This window comes from Adiantum capillus-veneris, chromosome 5 (genome assembly GCF_014529385.1).
Source record: "Adiantum capillus-veneris isolate H3 chromosome 5, ASM1452938v2, whole genome shotgun sequence".
NCBI lineage: Eukaryota > Viridiplantae > Streptophyta > Polypodiopsida > Polypodiales > Pteridaceae > Adiantum > Adiantum capillus-veneris.
The window spans coordinates 31,655,558-31,675,229 of record NC_140935.1 but is presented as its reverse complement, the minus strand read 5'-3'; the positions used below and the strand labels follow the sequence as shown (position 1 = coordinate 31,675,229).

General features: G+C 41.7%; 1 protein-coding gene across 1 annotated transcript in view; it reads left to right on the top strand.

Moving 5' to 3' along the window:
• LOC147457093 (lactoylglutathione lyase GLX1-like) overlaps positions 1–5,237 on the top strand; it is a 45,744-nt gene extending 40,507 nt beyond the window's left edge. Inside the window, exons 5-9 of the mRNA XM_086512102.1 lie at positions 3,400–3,612; positions 3,693–3,740; positions 3,841–3,948; positions 4,039–4,179; positions 4,864–5,237. Coding sequence (XP_086368228.1) covers positions 3,400–3,612; positions 3,693–3,740; positions 3,841–3,948; positions 4,039–4,179; positions 4,864–4,905 — 552 coding nt within the window. The 3' untranslated portion in view covers positions 4,906–5,237. The remainder of the gene's footprint in view (positions 1–3,399; positions 3,613–3,692; positions 3,741–3,840; positions 3,949–4,038; positions 4,180–4,863) is intronic.
• Positions 5,238–19,672: the final 14,435 nt, after the last annotated feature.

Here is a 19,672-nt window from a genome sequence, read left to right as displayed (position 1 = left end):
CGAGGATGGCGATGGCCATGACTCGATGATGATGCGCTGAAAATGCAGATGCTGAAAACTGAAAACAGTGGGCTGAATCTGAAAACACTGGCTGACTCGATGGGTATGGCGACTCTGCTACGGGTAGGTGAGATCTGCGAGGCTAAGGGCTGAATCTGCTGTGTAAGTGCTGGAAACTGAAAACGTTGAAGTGATGGGGCTGATCTGACGTCAGAAACTGCAAACACTAGGCTAGGTCTGCAAACTGGAAAACGCCATTCTGAATCTGCCATTGATGAAAACCGCTAGGCTGAATCTGCTGCCGGAAAAACACTGGTGATGATCTGCTACAGAAAACGCCAGAGGGTCTTGTTGGCTGAAAACGCTAGGGCCTCCCTGCCGGTCTTGCGGAGAAGGTGCATTGTAAGTTGCTGGAACTTCTTCTGCCTCTTTTGCCAGAAAGTGCTAGCGCTAGGTTTCTTTTATATTGCCTTAGCAAGTTTGCCCTACTCACTTTTCCAACAAAAGTCACTTATTAAATAATAAGTGAAAAATGAGTAATTTGGAAAAATGGGATCTATGCACTGTAAAATGTTCTTGATGGGTCCTGAATGTCATGTTGATGATCATGCTGTGTGCAACCAGAGGATATGCAACTAATCTAAGTGCTTGGCCTACGCACAGGCTCACAAAGGTGTCAGAACACTTCCTAAGCCGAACTAAACCCTAGACCTGCGATAGCTTGTCGACATGCACATAGGGTTAGATGTGCACGTGACAGGTTATTTACGGCGGGGAGTATTAAGAAGAGTGAATAGTGGCTACTCTCGGCACCTCCAAACGATGCAGATTGCGGTTTGGGAGACCCAGACCCTTGTGGTTATTTACAAGGGGGGGAGGGGGGGATATTGTTGTTGTTAATCATGGGCCGGACCTTTGTGGTTTTTTATGGGGGAAGTATTGTTGCTGTTACCCATGGCCCGGACCCTTGTGGTTATTTACAGGGGGAGTATTGTTGTTGTTACTCATAGCCCGGACTCTTGTGGTTATTTACGGGGGGAGTATTAAGAAGAGTGAGTAGTGGTTACTCTCAGCACCTCCAAACAACGCAGGATGGGGGATGCTGTCTATATCTCTTGGCTTGAACCTTTTTAGGTTATTTGCGGGAGGAGTGATCAAGGAGTCCTTGAACAGCTTATGGCCCGAACTTGGATGGTTATTTGTGGGGGTAGTGTTCATCGGCGGCTTTATGTTTCTATGCCTTGTAACATGTATATGTGAGCATTCATGTTGCATTGTGATGTGCCAACCACTGAATATTCCTAATTGGGTTAGATTGCCTAGGTATGTAATCTAGTACATCAAGACACCTGGTGGAGATTAGCGCGGTCTGGGTGTGATGGATAAATTTACTATGCCAGGATATCAAGAGCTCCCATATGGAATGAGACTCCTTATTGGATGAGGTTTTTCTGGGAAGCCAACGACCCAAGATTTCACGAGCTCCAATTTGGATTGAGAAAATTGATTGTCCCTCCAAATGTCCCTCGGATTGACCCTTGGAAATTTTTGAGCTAACTTGAGTCGTTTTGCAGATACATGGTACTTGAGTTGTTTTGCAGATACACGGTAATCGCGGACGATTACTTTTTTTCAAGAAGGGGGTATGTGACAAACTGCTGATGTGTCAAGCCATTGAAGAACGGAGCCAACTTACAGATCCCGGTCGAGGGGCCTAAACCCTAAGAAGAAGTAGCAGTAGTAGAACTGAGCGGCACAAGAAGTTTTACCAACTTGCAAAGTCTTGCTGAGAGGCCTAGTTTTAAAGAAGAGTTCCCACCAACTTACGGGACGTCGTTCGATGGGGCCCAAGTGCCTAGAGCGAAAAAAAATAAAGTAGCACACACACAAAAGACTTGCGTGCTCAGCAGATGACGTGGCAGGCCAGTACGGGCATTTTGCACTGACTTAATGATGTGGCAGCCTGTTCGGACTTCTGCGTTTTGAACTTGAAGCTTTTCATGTAACTGCTTTTAAGAGGCCAAGGGCCTTTAAATATGAGCCAAGGGCTCAGTCTCTGGCACTCTTTTGGGTGAAGGTGCAAAGAATGGAGTACTGGCGTTGTACTAAGTTCAAGCAATATAAAGAAATACCGAAAGGGGCGCCATTGTTTGGGGTTAGTGCTCCCTTGGGGTGGATCTCCGCCACTCCCCATCTCGTCTGTTGTGCATCTCTTTCAGTTCAGTTGTTATTTGAAGTGTTTAAAGTTGTTCAATCTGTTCTTTTCCATTGGCACGTGGCGCTCGTCCCCGTGACAGACGGGGCGCCCAAAATTGAGTAGAGGCAAGGGAGCAGCTGATTTGAGTTCGTTAAGTGACTACAGAGCGTGTGTGAGTAGTGGGTGCATGTATACAACTATAATAAGATTGCCTTTTCCTTTGTCTCATGTAGCACGATGATTCCGCTCTCGCGCACATGTCTTCCTGTTGATTACAGAATCGTGATGCCTGGCTCAAGGGCTACTCATCTGTATATACAATTCTGTGGGTTTTTTCGCGATTGCCGTCACAAAAGCCTCTTGCATAGGTACCAGATTAGCTAACTGCTAATCCCAAGTAGGTACAGGTTGATTTAGAGGGATTTCTCGTGAGAAATGTCGTCTAAATCAAGGGGCAAGTAGCCCTACAGGTGCGGGAACTGGGCTTGCTGCAGATGCGTTTGGCACGCAAAATGGAGCCCATAACAGAGAATTACAGCTTGCTGTAATTTTTTGCAGGTTTAGGGTTTTGACCCTTTTTGATGCCTAAAGGTCCCAAGAACTTCGGGGAGTCTAGGGAACTGCTAAACAGGTGTTCTGGAGCGTTTTAGAGGCTGAAAACAGAGAATTCAGCATGCTGTATTTTCTCGCCAAGCTTGCAAAAGTGCTCTAACTTGCGTGGAAAGTCACCTATTACATGGGGATTTTGTCAATGAAGCCCTCTTCTATTGTTATGTTGTCGAAATTTGGCGAGAGTAGGGAATTTTCAGCCCAATAGGAGGGAGGCAGCTCGTAGAAGTTTATAGGTTTTCTCCAAGTTTAATTGGAGTAAAGAAATACCGAAAGGGGCGCCAATCTTTGGGGCCAACAGGGTGTCACTGTCTACTTGGGAGCACTCTAGCTACCAAGTTGTGATTTGGTTTGAAGTGTTGAATTCAAGCCACAAGTGTTCGTGAAGTTACCTTGTGTCGTAAAGTATAGGTAAAGTTAATCAACGTATAGATCAGGTGAGAGCCAAATTTTACTGTCCTTTAATGACGCTACAGCCGGTTTCATAAGCACTCCTATTCACAAACCTTTCGTAGTTTTTTTGAAAACAAGTGTAATTGCTCTTTCTTTAGTCTATCTTCTTAGTTTGACAAATTTGGAGTTCTTGTTTTCAGGTTTATAAGACAGTCGAGCTTATAAAGGCCAAGGGTGGTAAGGTTTCTAGAGAACCGGGTCCTGTTAAAGGAGGAAGTACTGTAATTGCATTTGTTGAAGATCCTGATGGCTACAAGTTTGAGCTTATTCAAAGAGGGCCTACACCAGAGCCGCTTTGTCAAGTAATGTTGAGAGTTGGGGATCTTGAACAATCGACAGACTTCTACCAAAAGGTGAGTTGCTATTGTTGTGTCACAAGTTTGAGAGATTTTACCAGTTAGTGTTTACCAAGTAATGAAGTTGCTGCTCGTAGGCTTTTGGCATGCAATTACTTCGTACACGTGACAATCCTGAATACAAGGTATGCCCTTTTGTTGTTTTACTGGTGTTGGTAGGGCATAGTAGTAAAAGGTCATTCTGCTAGTGATGTTAGCTAATGGAGTTGGGTTTATGAATTGTAGTACACAATTGCAATGCTTGGCTATGGTCCGGAAGACAAGTCAACGGTCATGGAGTTGACATATAATTACGGTGTGACAAAGTATGAAAAGGGCAATGGATATGCACAGGTATAGTTGCTGCTTCCAGTGTGACGGTTTCCATATAGGCAGAATTGGTTGTTTGGATGCTGAATAGAGGATAAATTTTTTTGATAACAGGTTGCGATTGGGACTGATGATGTGTACAAAACGGCTGAGTTGGTTCGTGAAGCTGGTGGGAAGATCACTCGTGAAGCGGGTCCTTTGCCTGGAATCAATACCAAAATTGTGGCATGTCTTGATCCTGATGGCTGGAAGACGGTAATTTTTCAATTTAAGGAGTGGAAATGGTTTTTTTGCAAATTATGTGCTCAACATAAGACAATTGAACGTCAGCATTTTAGGTTGTCACTATTTTAAGGTCCATGTGTAAAGGATGCAGCTACAGAATGTGGGTTGTTTTGCACATTGATGTAGCAATATCTTGGCCTATTGAAAGATAAACAGGGAAGCCAATATACATTGGATTTCAAGCTCTTGATAGCTGTCCGAGGACGTTCTCTGATGAGGGAAGAGCCCTTTCATGCTTGCTAGGAGGGCATATGTATGTAGGGAAGCATATGTTAGGTGAAGGGCATAAGGCCTGCTGCGCATGGCGAAGGGTTGGCCACAAGGGCGCCCTATTGGGCTGCTGAGCAATGCCTTAAGGTGCTTCCCTTCATTGCGACAACCAACTTTTGCATTAACCTCAATAGGTGAAATGGGTAATTTATATACAGGTTTATAACCGTAGGATTGGGTTTGTTGCATCTCCTCCCTTTTTTTTTTTCCCAGTGAATGCCTATTGATTATAGGGATTCTTATACTGTGTCTGTGAGATGGGTTTTGTGTTAGGAAGCCAGTTCTACACAATGTTATTTTTTGAGCCTTAAAAGTTGTCAAAACAACAATTGTTTTTTTGAACTGAGATTTTATTATAAGCAGTTACGTGCTCAATTGCTGCAGGTTTTTGTTGATAACAAAGATTTTTTGAGAGAGCTGGAGTGAGAGGTGGAAGCTTGGACAGCTGTCTTGATATCACTACGAGGCTTTTTTGATGGTTCCTTCTTGGGGCGAGGACAAAGTAGCCCCTTATTGTAAATAGGTTATTTCAATGCCAGTTGCATGTGTGATATAACCCTTTTTCTCATTAAAAAAAAAAGTGATATAAACTTTTATTTTATTCAAAGAAGGTAGTGCTGATGACCACTTTGGTTGTGCTCATTGTTTGTAAGGTTCACTGCCCTTGTCAAGTATAACTCATTCCTTATGCGCCCTTTTTCTGAAGGAGCCATTGATTTCCTTATATGAGCAGCCTAGCTGGGTCTTTCGATGTTCAATAGCTTCGCTTCTTTGGCTGTTTGGAACAAGTGTGTGAAAACGTTTATTTGAAACTGTTTTAACTTTGGCATTTCGTGATCTAAGTGGATTTTTGTGTAAAAAGTATTTAAAGAATGGCATTTGCAGGTTTCCTTATGTTTACAATACATTTATATGGGAAGCTGATGCATGCATGATGACAATCACGTCACACTTAATTAGGGGTAAATTGGAGGTCTCTGGTCTCTTTAAGCGTATCTATGTCAAATGGGTAATGGGTTAGACAATCTTTCCGATATGTCGTGTTTTAGAGCCTTTTTAGTATCATATTTTGGTCTTAATGGCAGTGGGGTGTGCAACATGACCATCAGGACACTGTTTTTATCGCAATAGGAGGTTATTTTTCCCATGTTGTGTACAGATGTCCATGGTCCTAGGTACAGCTTATCTCTGTACTCGGAACACTATCACCACTCATTTTGTTTCCTCTCCATGCTCTATGTGCATGCTTATAACCTTAAACGCAATGAGTATGGATTGTGTTCTGGATGTGTATCCGAATATTCTTTGCATCACGTCTTGGAATCAAGGTGATGGCTCGTGAGTATTCATTGGTTTGACGTAGATTTAAACCCTGTTCTTTAACGTAGTCAAAGCTGTTGATCTTTATGTGGCTATGGTGATAACATGGGTGTCTTTCGTTATCTTTTGCCAATGACAAACTACATGGAGGCAATAGCCACGGTTGGCATACATGATGCAGTTTATGTTGTTTAAAAAGGGTCTGTGAAACTGTGGAGGGTTTTGATTTGTCTTTTTTTGGATAAATTTCGTTGACGATGGACGAGAGTAATTGTTCATTTGCTTCTGAAAGCTCCAGTTGTTTCATTGCTGGAGTTCTTTTACCTTAAATTGAGCAAGATTTTTGGGATGATAGGTATGTGTACTATCTTTTACGCATTCTATAATTTCACATGTTTGCATAGCAAAATAGGCTTTGGATGATCTAGTTTGATTGCATGCATGTCGTGTCAAGGCAAGTCTGTTCATCTCTGCGAACAAAAACCAATCTAGCAGCAAAATTGCTCTACAATGTGCACTATCCTCCATAGACCTTGTATCTGCAAATTCTGGTCATACATCACGGTCCTACACAATGTTTAAAACTCCCTGTGCAACAAGGATATTCTCCATCTTGGAGGATCACAATGGGTAACTATCCTTTTCCAAAATTTCCTCGGAAGACAACGTGCAAGAAACATCATTGTTCTTGATTATGGCTAGTAATTTCATGCTTCTGCACATGAGAAATTGCAGAAAGCCAACATGTGCTATATAAAGGTCTTGTTTTTTACAATAAGCACTGTCACACCTGGTACGAATGCTCACTAGATATGAGCTCAATCTAAGAAAGTGAGCTAGAAGATGTTGATAACACTTCACAGGAGGCCAAAGCTAGCCATGATATCAATTCTTGGAAAAAAACTTGTAGGAATGTGCACACAGATCGAGAAGGAAAACCTCGAGGGCACACCAGTGGTAATAGTAATGAGTGTGCTGATAAAATGATAAGGCTTGCCCTAGAATGATGGATGTAGATACAAGCTAGGCCTCTAGTGACGGAACAAAGCGACAATGGCCTAGGAGGGTTCACACACAACATTGTCATATCATGATACAATTCTTAATGTGTTCAAACACTTTTGAACTAGTTGCCTCATGGCTAGCTTATATATATCTCCCTTGTTAAGGCTTTTAGTCTAAGGTGCTTGCCTCATCTCTACCCTACATATTGATCTTCATTTTGTGTTCTTTGTGTTAGATATACGGTTGCAAGAATGAACACAAATATGGGAAAGATGAAGGAGAAGGTCAAGAATACACAACACTTGGTAGTAGTATTATTGTGTGCTTTATAAATAAAAAATAAGTATTGCCCCATAGTGATGGACCTACACACAAGTAGGGGTACACACACCTCCTAGGGAAGGAAATAAGTATCTTGGAGGACCTAATTGTGTTGACACACCATCACCACAATATGGTAGCAAAACCCTTTGGGAGTGAAACAATGAACATTGTACGAGGAAGTGCCAGGCCCTATGTGATCAATCCACAAAAGGGGGTAAGCCCAAAGGTATGTGAAAAACTTAAAACTTCTCACAAGGTAGAGACTTTTGGAATACATGTGTAGGAATGTCATGCGTAGGCACGTAAAGCTAAGCTAACCTCTCCTTCAAAGGGTCTCTCTTGGACATAATGATATGCACCACATAAAGGTCTCCTTCAAAGATTCTCTCTTGGACATGATATGTACCTTCATGTGCTTTGTGCACGCATGGAAGAGTGGGTCCCTTGCAATTGCCAAAGCACTCTCACTAGAGTGAAGATCGTGGAGGCAGACTCTTGTCCAACACCTAATGCAATCAAAAGACATCTAAGTTAAACACTCATCATTCACTGTGAAATTTGCCATGTATTCACCCTCACAACTAAAAATGACCATTGTAGGCCACTTCTTGCTCAACCAAGATATGCCAACCATGAAACAAAGCATTGGTGGACACATACGTTGTAGCAACTAGCCTAACCAACCATGAACATCTAGTGGTAATGATCCCCCCTTGGGGTAAAACAACCAAGGTGATAGTACCACTCAAGGAGAAAAATACATTTTACCTACCTTCCAATATGTAGATGTTGGGCTATGCATAAATTCACTTACCTGCGAGATTGCATATTGTACATCTGGCCTCATAATGCTTACATAATTTTAGACAATCAATAGTGTATTGATAGAGAGGTACATCAAAGTAGTCTCCAACATGATGATGATTGAAGCTTCAAACATGACTTCATAGGAGTACCCAATAGGCTTGCAATATTCAAGGCCAAATTTAAGCAAAATGTCTCAATATACTTTGTCTAATACCTCCATCAACTTGCTTAAAAAAGCCCCAAAAGTAAAATTTCAAAAAAGGAATTTAATCAGCCTTAAAATCAACAATATGTCCCTCATTTGGTTAAGTGAGCAAGTGAGCAACACATCATACAAAGTTAAAAAATATCAACAACATGTCCCTCAATTGGTCAAGTAAGCAACATGTCATCATGTAGAGCACAAGGATAAAAAATAGAGCACAAGGATAAAAATACATCAGCCACACCCTTGACATACAAAGTGACCTTAGCTGGACAATTTTGCAACCATGTGTAGCTAAGTAAGCATGTATTAATTCATACCAAGCACCTAGAGCTTACTTTAAACCCTACAAAGACTTCTTAAACTAAATGTAGTCTTTGTGTCCAATTGATGTACATTCCAACCCATATAAGGTACCAATGCACAAATGCTATGAATGATGTTCATCTAACAAGTGGGAGAAAAAGTCTCATCAAAATCAATGCCCTGCTCTTGAGCATACCTTACAAGTATAGCCATATAGCAATCAACACTACCATCCTCCTTAGGTTTTAATTTGAAAACCCACTTAGTATCAATATTGCTTTTGCAAGGAGGAGTCATGCAAAGGACATGTGCCATACTTCATGCTAGCACCATACTCTGACTGCACTACAACCAACTAGACTTTTGAATTTTGTGCTTCATCAAATGGAAAAGGTTCTTAGTTACCATACATATTAGACACATAAAAACGTAAATATCTAATGCATATTAAGCAGGCTAAGAACATGAAATAGTATAACTAAACAAATGTCTACCCAATCTACTATCACACAAGGTTTACACCAACCATTCTGACATACCTTCAACTTGCTCATGCTGTCCTATCCTCGTCAATTATATCTTGTTGGTTTAGATGTGGAAGCGACGTCTCTAATCATCTATTATTTAGCATTAAGATATGGAGGATGAAGCCTTAGCTTAACCATGGTCTTAGGGTTAATGTTAGAGATATGGAGGTTAGGGTTAGGTTATGCCAAGTGCAAGAGCATAAGAAGAGAGAGACTAAAAACACAATGATAATGCTCAAAGTGCTCATGCTTCATTATAGAATAGCCTATTAAATAGGATTAATGCTTTACAATCATTGGCTAGAGAGGTTGCATTCTCTCCCTATTGGACCATCTCATCATTTATCTCTTCCTAGGTGGCTAGAGGGAATTCCCATACGGTGCCACAAGTTGGGCTTACCCTAACAAACACCCCCTTAAGCCAAATTTTGGGTTTTACAAATATTTCATGTGTTTTGATTCATGTGTCCATGTCATGGTGTACTCGTAGGCTACCATGATTCATCTACCTGGTTCATGACGGTTCTCACTAGATTTAACACTTCACGGTTCTCAATTAGATATATTGTGGTGATTCTCAATGGATTCAGCGACCATAATTCAATGTCCCATGATACATCATAGCGGTTCTCTACTGGATTCATCACTACGGTTCACAAGTGAGACTTAGTAGGTTCACTAGTAGTCCTAGGTAGTACAAAATTTGTTCATTCATTCATTCATGTTTTTGTGAAGAGGTCGTCATGTATGTCCTCTTCAAAAGTTTCTTTATTTTGTCATCGTCGTCATTTGTTGTTGTCGTTGTCGTCTTCTTCATCTGCATTTCATTGGCTTCATGTGTTTTGTCTTCAAGTTGTTATTTGCCATTTCATCTGCATTCGTATGTCAAATCCCTTGATCTTCATTGGTGTTGTAGGTCCGTTTTGACGAGGGTGCAATCCTCATAGAAAATGGTGCACAACACGCATACATTTCACATTTTGTGAGTGTTGTGTGTGTGTGTGTGCGCACACGCGCGCATAATGTGATGCCTCATGAGGAAGGTCTTACCATGTGTCATGCCAGTCTTACATGGGCTGGCATATTCATGGAATTATCCTCAAAGATATATAAACATACATTTCAATGTGAGCTTCATGTGATTCATACAAGGTAGAATGTGCAATGTGTGGCATTCAAGATCACATGGTGTTCACAAAAGTCTCTGAGTAGCATAAAAAATATTTCACACAAGGATTTTTGAGTGCACACTGCTTATGGTGTCAATGACCACTATCACAGGGCCAATGGTGTGGGAATGTACTCTCTTAGATGAGTTTAAGCCGTGGGACAGGGGGCCTCTTTGAGGCGCTTGCTGGTGACTGGATGTGGGAACAGGGCTAGTGGAGCCGATGAGCCAGTAAGTTATGATGAATGGGCTTTGACGTTTGCGGACGAGGGGTAGGAAAAGGCACTGGCATGGGATGCCCCCCTTATAGATCCGCCTTTACTAAAAAATTCAATTGAATGATGCTTGTAATCCGCCCGTGGAGCCCAAATATGGTGCGCAAGGCTTGACCTCACGATCTCACCGTACCCAAATTTAGATGTGTGGACCGTAAGCCAAGCCGCCAAACTTGAGTGCTTGTTGAATGAGCCAATTTTGTAGTTCTTAACCTTGTTCCAACAGTTGTGTGCGCACGTCGTGTGCTCAAAAGAGCTTCAAAGCAAGCTTGATTGGGCATAAGAGGAGGCCATAGCCCCATAGCTTTAGCATAGGCTTTTAGGGGTGATGGGAATGAGAGGAATTGACACAAACACACACTATGCAATAATTAAAAGCAATGCAAGGTTGCTCAAGTGTTAGGCTAAAGCAATATGGACACCAGAGGATTTAACACTAATGCACTTGATTTAGCTCAAATCAAGCATTATTAGCAAGAAAAGAACATACTAATGAAAGATGCTAAACCATGATTAGGAAAAAGTTCAAAATGAAAGCTATGCAAGAGAACAACACAAAATTCAAGCTCCTCCTCTCCTAACCACCAAAAGGTAGTGGAGCATGATCATGCCTAAGTGGTGATTAGGGATTAAGATTATTAAGAGAGCAAATGCAATAGAATTTAATCAGCCTAGGTGTAAAACCGTCAGCTCTGATACCACTTGTTAGGTTAGATGCGGAAGCGTGCTCCCTAATCACCAATGGTTTAGCATTAGGCTATGGAGGATGAAGCCTTAGCTTAACCATGTTAGGGTCAGGGTTAGAGATATGGAGCTTAGGGTTAGGTTATGCCAAGTGCAAGAGAATAAACAAAGAGAGAGACTATATACACAATGATCATGCTCAAAGTGCTAATGCTTCATAAGGGAATAGACTCTTAAATAGGCTTAGTGCTTTACAATCATTGGCTAGAGAACTTGCATCCACTTGCTATTGGACCATCTCATCATTTATCTCTTCCTTTATGGCTAGAGGGCATTCCAATATGGTGCCACAAGTTGGGCTTACTCTAACAATACTCCCACACTTAAAAAAAGGCAACAAGGTGTCATATACATTATGTGAGCTCATATCTCTCTCCTTGCATATGCTAACAAAGGGATGAATTTCATCTTCCACAAAAAATAAAAATAAAAAAATTGTGTGTGTGTGTGTGTGTGTGTGTGAGAGAGAGAGAGAGAGAGAGAGAGAGAGAGAGAGAGAGAGAGAGAGAGAGAGAGAGAGAGAGAGAGAGAGAGAAAACTATGACGCATTCTGTCCATGCCTGCAAACCCTAGCGCATCGTCCTCTGTGTGTTGCTGTGTGTTGAGTTGTTGCGTCCTTTGTGCTGCAAACCCACTTCCGCAGATGACAGAGGTCTTCTTGTCAACAGAGGGCTCTTTCCTCCAGTCCTTAGCATGAGCAGATCCTCTCTCTGCAGACAGCAAGGGTCATTGCGCGCATGAGGGAGGACTGTTCGCTGCCTGCATCAGTGGTTCACAGCAGGTTAGGGTTCGGCCCAGCTAGTGCCAGCGAGAGTAATAAGGCTGCACTACAGTCACCCTGGCAGTGAATAGATTTGGCCTACCTGTACATGCTCGTTGGTGCCAGAAGTTATTTCAAACTGTTGTAGTAACAATGTTAGCCAGTTTAAGTATTACACGCAAAGTTTACATTACAGTATTACAGACAGTTTTTTTAGCAGATGTATGAGTTCTGTGGGAGATGTACATATCTTTGAGGTCTTTGTATATAGATAAAGTGTCAAATTATCAAAACAGAGGGAAAAACAGTATTTGCTTTAGTTCTCGGTTGTGGTCCAGTTGATGCAGTCAAAGTTCCCGTGCGTCTTCAAGCATCGTAGAGCCATGGAGAGTGTTTCGGAGAGTGCTTTTGAAATCAAAACTTGTCTGTATGAAGACTTTGCAGAGGCTCGAAAAGCCTGGAATGGTCAGGCACCTGCCCTTGAGGTGCGAATTCCAGTACAGGACCTGATGGATCCGGTAGCGCAATATGCCATGAATGCGATCATTTTGTTTTTCCCTGGCAAAACGCCTGTTGCGGAGGATGTCGGACAGTGGGTTGATTTCCTACTCAAAACGCAGGCTGTCCGAGGCATTTATTTTGGTGCTCGGGGTTTCTATGAGGTCTTACTGGCAGATACTGAGGCTAGAAACCTCTTGCTGGAGATGTCTCCTCTCTTTTTTGGCACGCAGATGACTCATGTTCTGCCTTGGGCACTTACGAAGGACTATCAAAGTCTTATTCGTCACAAATGTCCTGTGTGGGTGGAAATTGTTGATTTTCCACGCACGTGGAGGCATTTCCTTCCTTTGTTGGCTGCTCAACTTGGCAAGGTCATTTGCCTGCCGAAATTGGACGCGAACACTAACAGGTTTTGCATTCTGTGGGATATGGATAAGCAAATCCTGGATGGAATTATGGTGGATTCAGGGGATCCTTGGGTGGGCAAGCGCCCTTTTAAACTTAAATGGGGCAAATTTGCTAACTCCTGTTTTCGATGCGGTGAATTCGGTCACATGCAATCTGAATGTCCTGAACCTGTTTTGCAGCCCCCTCTTTTGGCTGTTCCTTCCTCTGCCCCTGCCTCTACAGGCAAATCTATTGGTGAAGCTAAATCGAATGGAATCCCTGCATTGAAGGTGGCTTCTAATGCAGATAAAGGGAAAAACAAAAATCCGCCGTCTGCGGATGTTGAAAATGTAAATGCACGGAAAGGAAAAAATGTTGCGTCGACTGATGTTGGCTCGTGGGCGATACGTAAAAAGACAGTAAAAATTTGTACTCCACCTTCATCTCGTAATTATGTTCCTCTGGTTAACGCCAATAAGAATGTATCATTTAAGCAGCTTCCCTGCAATGACAATCGCACGTTGATTGACTCTTGGGAAAAATCAATGCACTCTTATAAGGATGTACTTTTGGGCGAGGCTTCCACTTCTTAGGCAGTCTTTATGGACAAGTTTCCTGCTTTGACTCAGCGAATGGGTTCTGGCATGGATGCGGTGGATGGAGATGTCCATATGGGCATCTCGACTTGATCCTTCCGTTTCGTGCCGTTGTAAATATGGTTTTAATGCATAGTCGCATTAAATGCATTTCACATAATGTGCGTGGGTTATGTAACCTGGACAAATGGCGACTGACCTAGCACTATGTACATACATGTAAGGCAGATATCGTGGTTTTGCAAGAACACAACCAGCATGACTTTGTTAGTCAGTGTTCTTATTTCGCAGGTTACTGGATTGCATATGCTGGTTTGCATGATTACTCAGGTTTATTGATGTTGGTTTGGCATGAGCTTCAGCCAGTTCTCTTGTATAATGATCCGAACGGCCGTTGGATGGTGCTTCAATGCTTGTTGAACGGTCAGGTGTATGAATTTGGCAGTGTTTATGCATATACATCATCTGGACAAAAGGCTGCTCTATGGCAAGACATCTCTCTCGCTCATGGACCTCGAGTGCATTCCTTTGCGGTGATTTTACCCCTGAGATGGATGATAGTACCACTGGCAATTCGCATATGTTGTTTGCGGAAAGACAAGAATGGGATAATCTCTTTGCTGTTACTCAGATGACTGATATATGGCGGCATTTGCATTCAAATGCAGCTGGTTTTACTTTTCAACATGTTGCCCATTCTTCTTATTAAGCGCGGTTGGACAGATGGTATTTGCTTAATTTGCAACAATATGAGGAATTTGTATGTAAGGTCAACATCGATTACACCTTGCAGTTATGGATCATTACCCTGATTTGATGGATGTGAGTTTTGGGCAGACTCGTTGTGATCGGGCTCTTCCCCGGAAACGTCTGCTACTTGTCAATAATGCTTATCTCACATGAGGTGTTTCGGGGAATGATCTCTGAGGTTATTCCCCCTCTACTGGTTCATATGCATCTTGATCTTGATGCCGCTTGGTATCGCTTTGTTATGAGGGTGCAAAGTGTTATTTGTGGTTATGGCAAGCATTACCTGCAGTGCACTCGAGGGGAAGTCAAAGATGCGAAACATGCTTGTCAACGACTGCAAGAGTTGGCTGATTTGCAGCCTCTATCTGATTTTGAGATGTCAGAGCTATGTGAAGCCTCTGTGTGTATTTAGCGTAATAACAAGCGAAAGCTTGCTAAATGGCAGACGCGTGCTCGTCAACAAGCCTTCATGGACAAAGGCTATGCTTCCAAGAATTTTTTAAAGCATTTACATCATTCAAGAATCTCATGTGCAATCAAGCGCGTTATGCTTTCGTCGAGTGTTTGGACTTCTTCAAAGTAGGAACTCGCGGATGCCATGGTTTTGCATTATTGACAGGTGTTTGCTGCTCCTTCTCAGACATCTTGGCTGCTTGCCATGCGCTTCAATTGATGCTTTCCTTTGTTACTCCGATTGTATCCCCGCAAGATGCATGTGATCTTGAGGACCCCTTCACTGCTTCAGAATTGCATAGTGTGTTGCTTGCTTTGGGCCGCTGGCGGTCTCCCGGCTGGGATGGGCTTACTGTGGAATTTTTCCTTTCCTTTTGGGAGGATCTTGAGCATCCATTGCTTTACATGATTAATGCGGCATGGGAGAAACAAGATTTGCCGATATCTTGGAAAGAAGGTTTACTTAAATTGCTGCCTAAGAAAGCGCTTTGTGAGCGATTCTTTTATTGGCGTCCGATTACTTTGATGCCGGTGGTTATACGATATTGGCTAAGATGCTGGTGCACCGCATTAAGGACCATCTTTTTGCAGGACTCCATTAGGCTGAATATGGTTTCATTCCACATCGCCAGATTATGGATAATCTGGCTAATGTTTTGATTGGCATGGAGTACGCTAAGTACACTCAGCAAGATGTGTTGGTTATGTAAGTTGACATTGAAAAGGCCTTTGACACTGTACAGTGGGAATTCATTGCCACCACCATGACGTGTTTATGGTTTGGTCCTAAATTCGCCAATGTGGTTTATTTTTTGTATGCATGTAGCACGTCTTCAGGGATATTAGAAGGTGAATTAACCGAACCTTGGCCTCTTGGTTGTTCGATCAGGCAGGGCTGCCCTCTTAGTGCTCTGTTGTATGCTGTTGCTACTCACCCGTTGTTGACTTATCTTGATCACTTGACCTCTGTTCAGAGTCTGCATGGTCTGCGGTTACCTTCGGGTCGTACATTCATTGGCCAGGCTTATGATGATGATTCGTTATTTATGCCTCATAATCAACAGACAGATGTCAAGGTGATTATGGAAGCCTTGGAACTGTTTGGCATTGCGACTGGGCTTAAAGTCAAATTTTGTAAATCGAAGCTTCTGCCTCTCCGTTCTTGTGATTGGCATAGTCTGTTGTGGCCAGGTGAGATTGTGTTCAAATGTGATCACTAGGCATTTGGGTTATCCAATTGGATGGAATGTTACTCACTCTCAGAAAGTCGTTGGGTCATGCAACGCTTGAATGTCAACTTTCATTACTGGAAGCTTTCTACTTGGCCCTTGCATGTTTGTCTATAAATTGTTCAGAATATCCTGTTGGCATATGTTCAGTTCTTTTTGCCATTGATGCATTGGCCTTGCCGATGTCTTGATTCTCTTATGTCGGACATTATGTCCCATTTGTGGCGAACTCATGCTACGAAAAAAGGCTTACGCTTGATGTCGATGGAGAAGCTTTGCACTCCTAAACGTTTTGGTGGACTTAATATCTTGGATTTGTGCAGGCATGTGTTTGCGCGGAAACTATGTTGTTGCCCACTCTTGTGCAACAAATTCAGCCTTGGACTTTGATGTTTTCATTCCTCGATGAGCATGTTGTTACTTCTGCTTTTAGCCATTGGCAACCCTCTCTCTGGGAGGTGGTTTTTGGCAAGATGATGGAAGGGCACATTCCTGGATGTCCACTTGCTTCCTCTTTAGTATCTGCTTGGAAAGAGGTTACGATGCATTTATCGTGGAATCCTCGGCAGGAAGGTGATTTCATCCGATTGGAAAGTCTCCATTGGAGCCGGGCATTCTCTCTTACTTTGGTCGACCGCTCGCCTCGTCACGCTTACTTTCTCTCTGGTCGTGGAATTCGTGTGGTTGAGGATGTGGTCGATGAGGCTGGATATAGTTTTGAGTTTTCCTTTGCTGCTCGTCGTTTTGGGTTGGGCATGCATTACCGTCAGTTTTGGAGAGAGCTTCAAAGCATGTTGCTCGACTTTTTGCCTGTTTCACCTTTGCTTGATGGTGATCGCATGTTTGATTGGGCCTTTTGGGAAATGCCTTTTCGAGCTATTTTTGCTGGTCGAATTTATGCTATTCTTCTACCACGACCATGGCTTAATGGTCATTGTAATTCCATTTGGCGTATGCACAAATCTGACCTCTGGTGGAGGAGGCTCCTCTCTACCTTGTGGAAAAGCCATTTGCCTTTGAAAGAGCATCTGTTTCTTTGGTACTGTTTGCTTGGACTGCTTCCCATTGGCACTTTTCTTCGGGCGTGTCATATTCGTCCTTCTTCTTGCATTCGTTGCTTGACTGCAGAAGAGGATATTTGTCACTTGTTGTGGTATTGCGTGTTACTAGAGACTTCCTTCGCCATATATCGTCGTGTATGTGGCTCCGTTTTCTTGGGGTTGTCTTTCACAAAAGGTTCTGGGCATTTGGCATTTTCTCATCGATGTTACAACGTTTTGCGGTCTTCTTCATGTGAGTCAGATACTGGGCTTTCTGAATCGTGTGGAGTCAGCGTAATGCTTACATGTTCCATCTTACTCATGCAGATCCATTCCCTCTCTTCAGGCTTTCTCTTCAGCAATCGTTATGGTTTTCTTTGGAAGTTGGTGATATCACCTTAGAGATGCAGGAGCTTTCATATGAATGTTTTTAGCTATGCTCTACAGATGATGAGTTCTGTGCTTTTCCCCTTGTATATGATCTTTTCAGTGGGTTTTCCTCACTTTGACGTTGTAAATTAATCAATCGATTTACAAAAAAAGTGTGTGTGTGTTTTTAAGTATGAAAATCCACTTATAACTGAACCATACTTAGACAATTATATTAAATAATATATTTATTAAAAATATTTTAAAACAAGATGTCATAAACCTCAATTATCATTTCACATACATCAATACAACATTCTATATCTAATGGATAATACAATCATTTAGATCAAAAAATTGATCTTTGATCACTACAATATAATATCTTAGTGTTGTATCTCTATGTACCCATCCTTTGGATGAGCTGTTACTACATCTACATGGAGAAGGATCCAACTGGTACATTGGGCGATCCTCTGTTACTGCTGCAGTTTTTGTTGTAATCCCAAGGAAAGAATCTCTTACCTGTCACCATCCAAGAAACACAAGCCTATCAGAACTGGCATTACTTGGGAAGATAGGTGTCAACGACTCCCTCCCCTTGTTATTGGTGTCAAAATTACAACAAAAGCTAACACCATAACATAGATCAAATATTAAGTTTAAAGAGTGAGTCCTTAATTTACAATAATGTTTTCATATTTTAATTCCAAAAAAAATCGAACAACATCTCCTTTGTATTTTGAACTAATTTTCAAAAGTCCACTCCACTGCCATCTCATCCGAGACCCTCACGTGAGGATTAAGGCACTATTAAAAACATTGGAGTATGTTCAAAGTACAGTACTAACACTAAATTCAAAAGTTATACATCTATTCAATTAAGGAGAGAATGTTTTCAACCTATCAAGCTCAAAGGTTTACGACATACATTTGTAACAAGCCTGATTAGCTCAGAGAGACAACACATCAGTATTAACCATTAAAAGACCAAAATTTATTGAGTAGGTTTCTCGGCAACATAGCCAGATTAACCATCTAAGCTCAATCTTTTGAAACTATTTCGACTGTAAATGAAGAAATGCAATATACAATAAGCCTATACAAATGTATCCCATTACAAAGTCTAATGTATATTATGTCTCGTAGGGAATCAACCCCAATTCATAGTTCCCCATACTATGTTCATTGTCATCATTCCCTATACTATGTTATTTTTAAAGTTACACAGTGTATGTCTTTTTGATTTTTGTAGGAATTTCGACAGCATTTCCTTTGTATCTGCTCAATATGTAAAAAGAAAACCAGTCCCAGCCATCATGTACGATACCCTCACATGAGGTTACTGAAAGAAAGAGTGACAAATCATTTCCAAAAACCATATCCAAACTAGATCAAATTAATTTATGTAGACTTTTTCCTGCATCTCAAAACGTGAGCAAACCAAAATGGTATGAGACTGTTGCGGTAGGATATGAGTGCGTACGATTGCAAGGCGGGCACGAGGGTGCAAGGGGTGGTTTGGACAAGGAAAGATAGAACATCGTGTGTGTGTGTGTGTGTGTATGTGTGCGCCTTAACAAAGTAAAAAAAAACACTATATCCTCATGATCAATAAACTGTTGAGATTACAACCACATAAAAGTTGTCCAAAGTGATTGTCCTATTCCCAAAGTAACAATCTCATCATTACAAGTTATCTTTAGATTCTGTTCAACAGATTAAGAACACCATAACCTGGAATGCTAGTAAGTTGAACTGCTAAAACACCACCAGCAGAGCCAGAAATCAAGCAAGTTGATATTATGCAAAGTAGAAAGCCCCCAATAATAATGGCAAGAATTTAGTTTAAAAAATCTTTATTTTTGCAAAACCTTGACATCATTTCCCGAGCTTTTTTAGTTATATTCCAAAGCATCTCAACTCATTGGAGCACCTCACATGAGGATTTTAGGCTTTAAACCCACGTTCGCAAAAGGATTTACATCTAAGTATGTGCAAGAGGTTCAATTAAAAAACCAGAATTTCCATTTATTAAAAAACCAAAATTTCATGAGTAGGTGCAATTGCACCTACCTGTGTGTTGACTTCTCCTGTTTGTATGCGCGTAGCCAAGCATGATGCAGTCAAAACTTGACCATTGGTTGCAATCTCTTGCTGTACTCTAGAATATCAACTGGGGATTGTATGTACATATTGCAGCTTGATGTATTTGTTGTATCGTCATGAGTGGTATGAGGAACAATGATTAGCTACCGAGTTGCTGACAAATGTGAGCACGAATGCATGTATGGTTTATGCCAGGGAGAGAGTAAGACTAAGATTGAGTATGACAGGCATGCCTATCTTTTGAGGCTTGTATTCCACTCTAGAGTCAGTGTATGTGTGTGTGTGTGTGTGTGTGTGTGTGTGTGTGTGTGTGTGGGT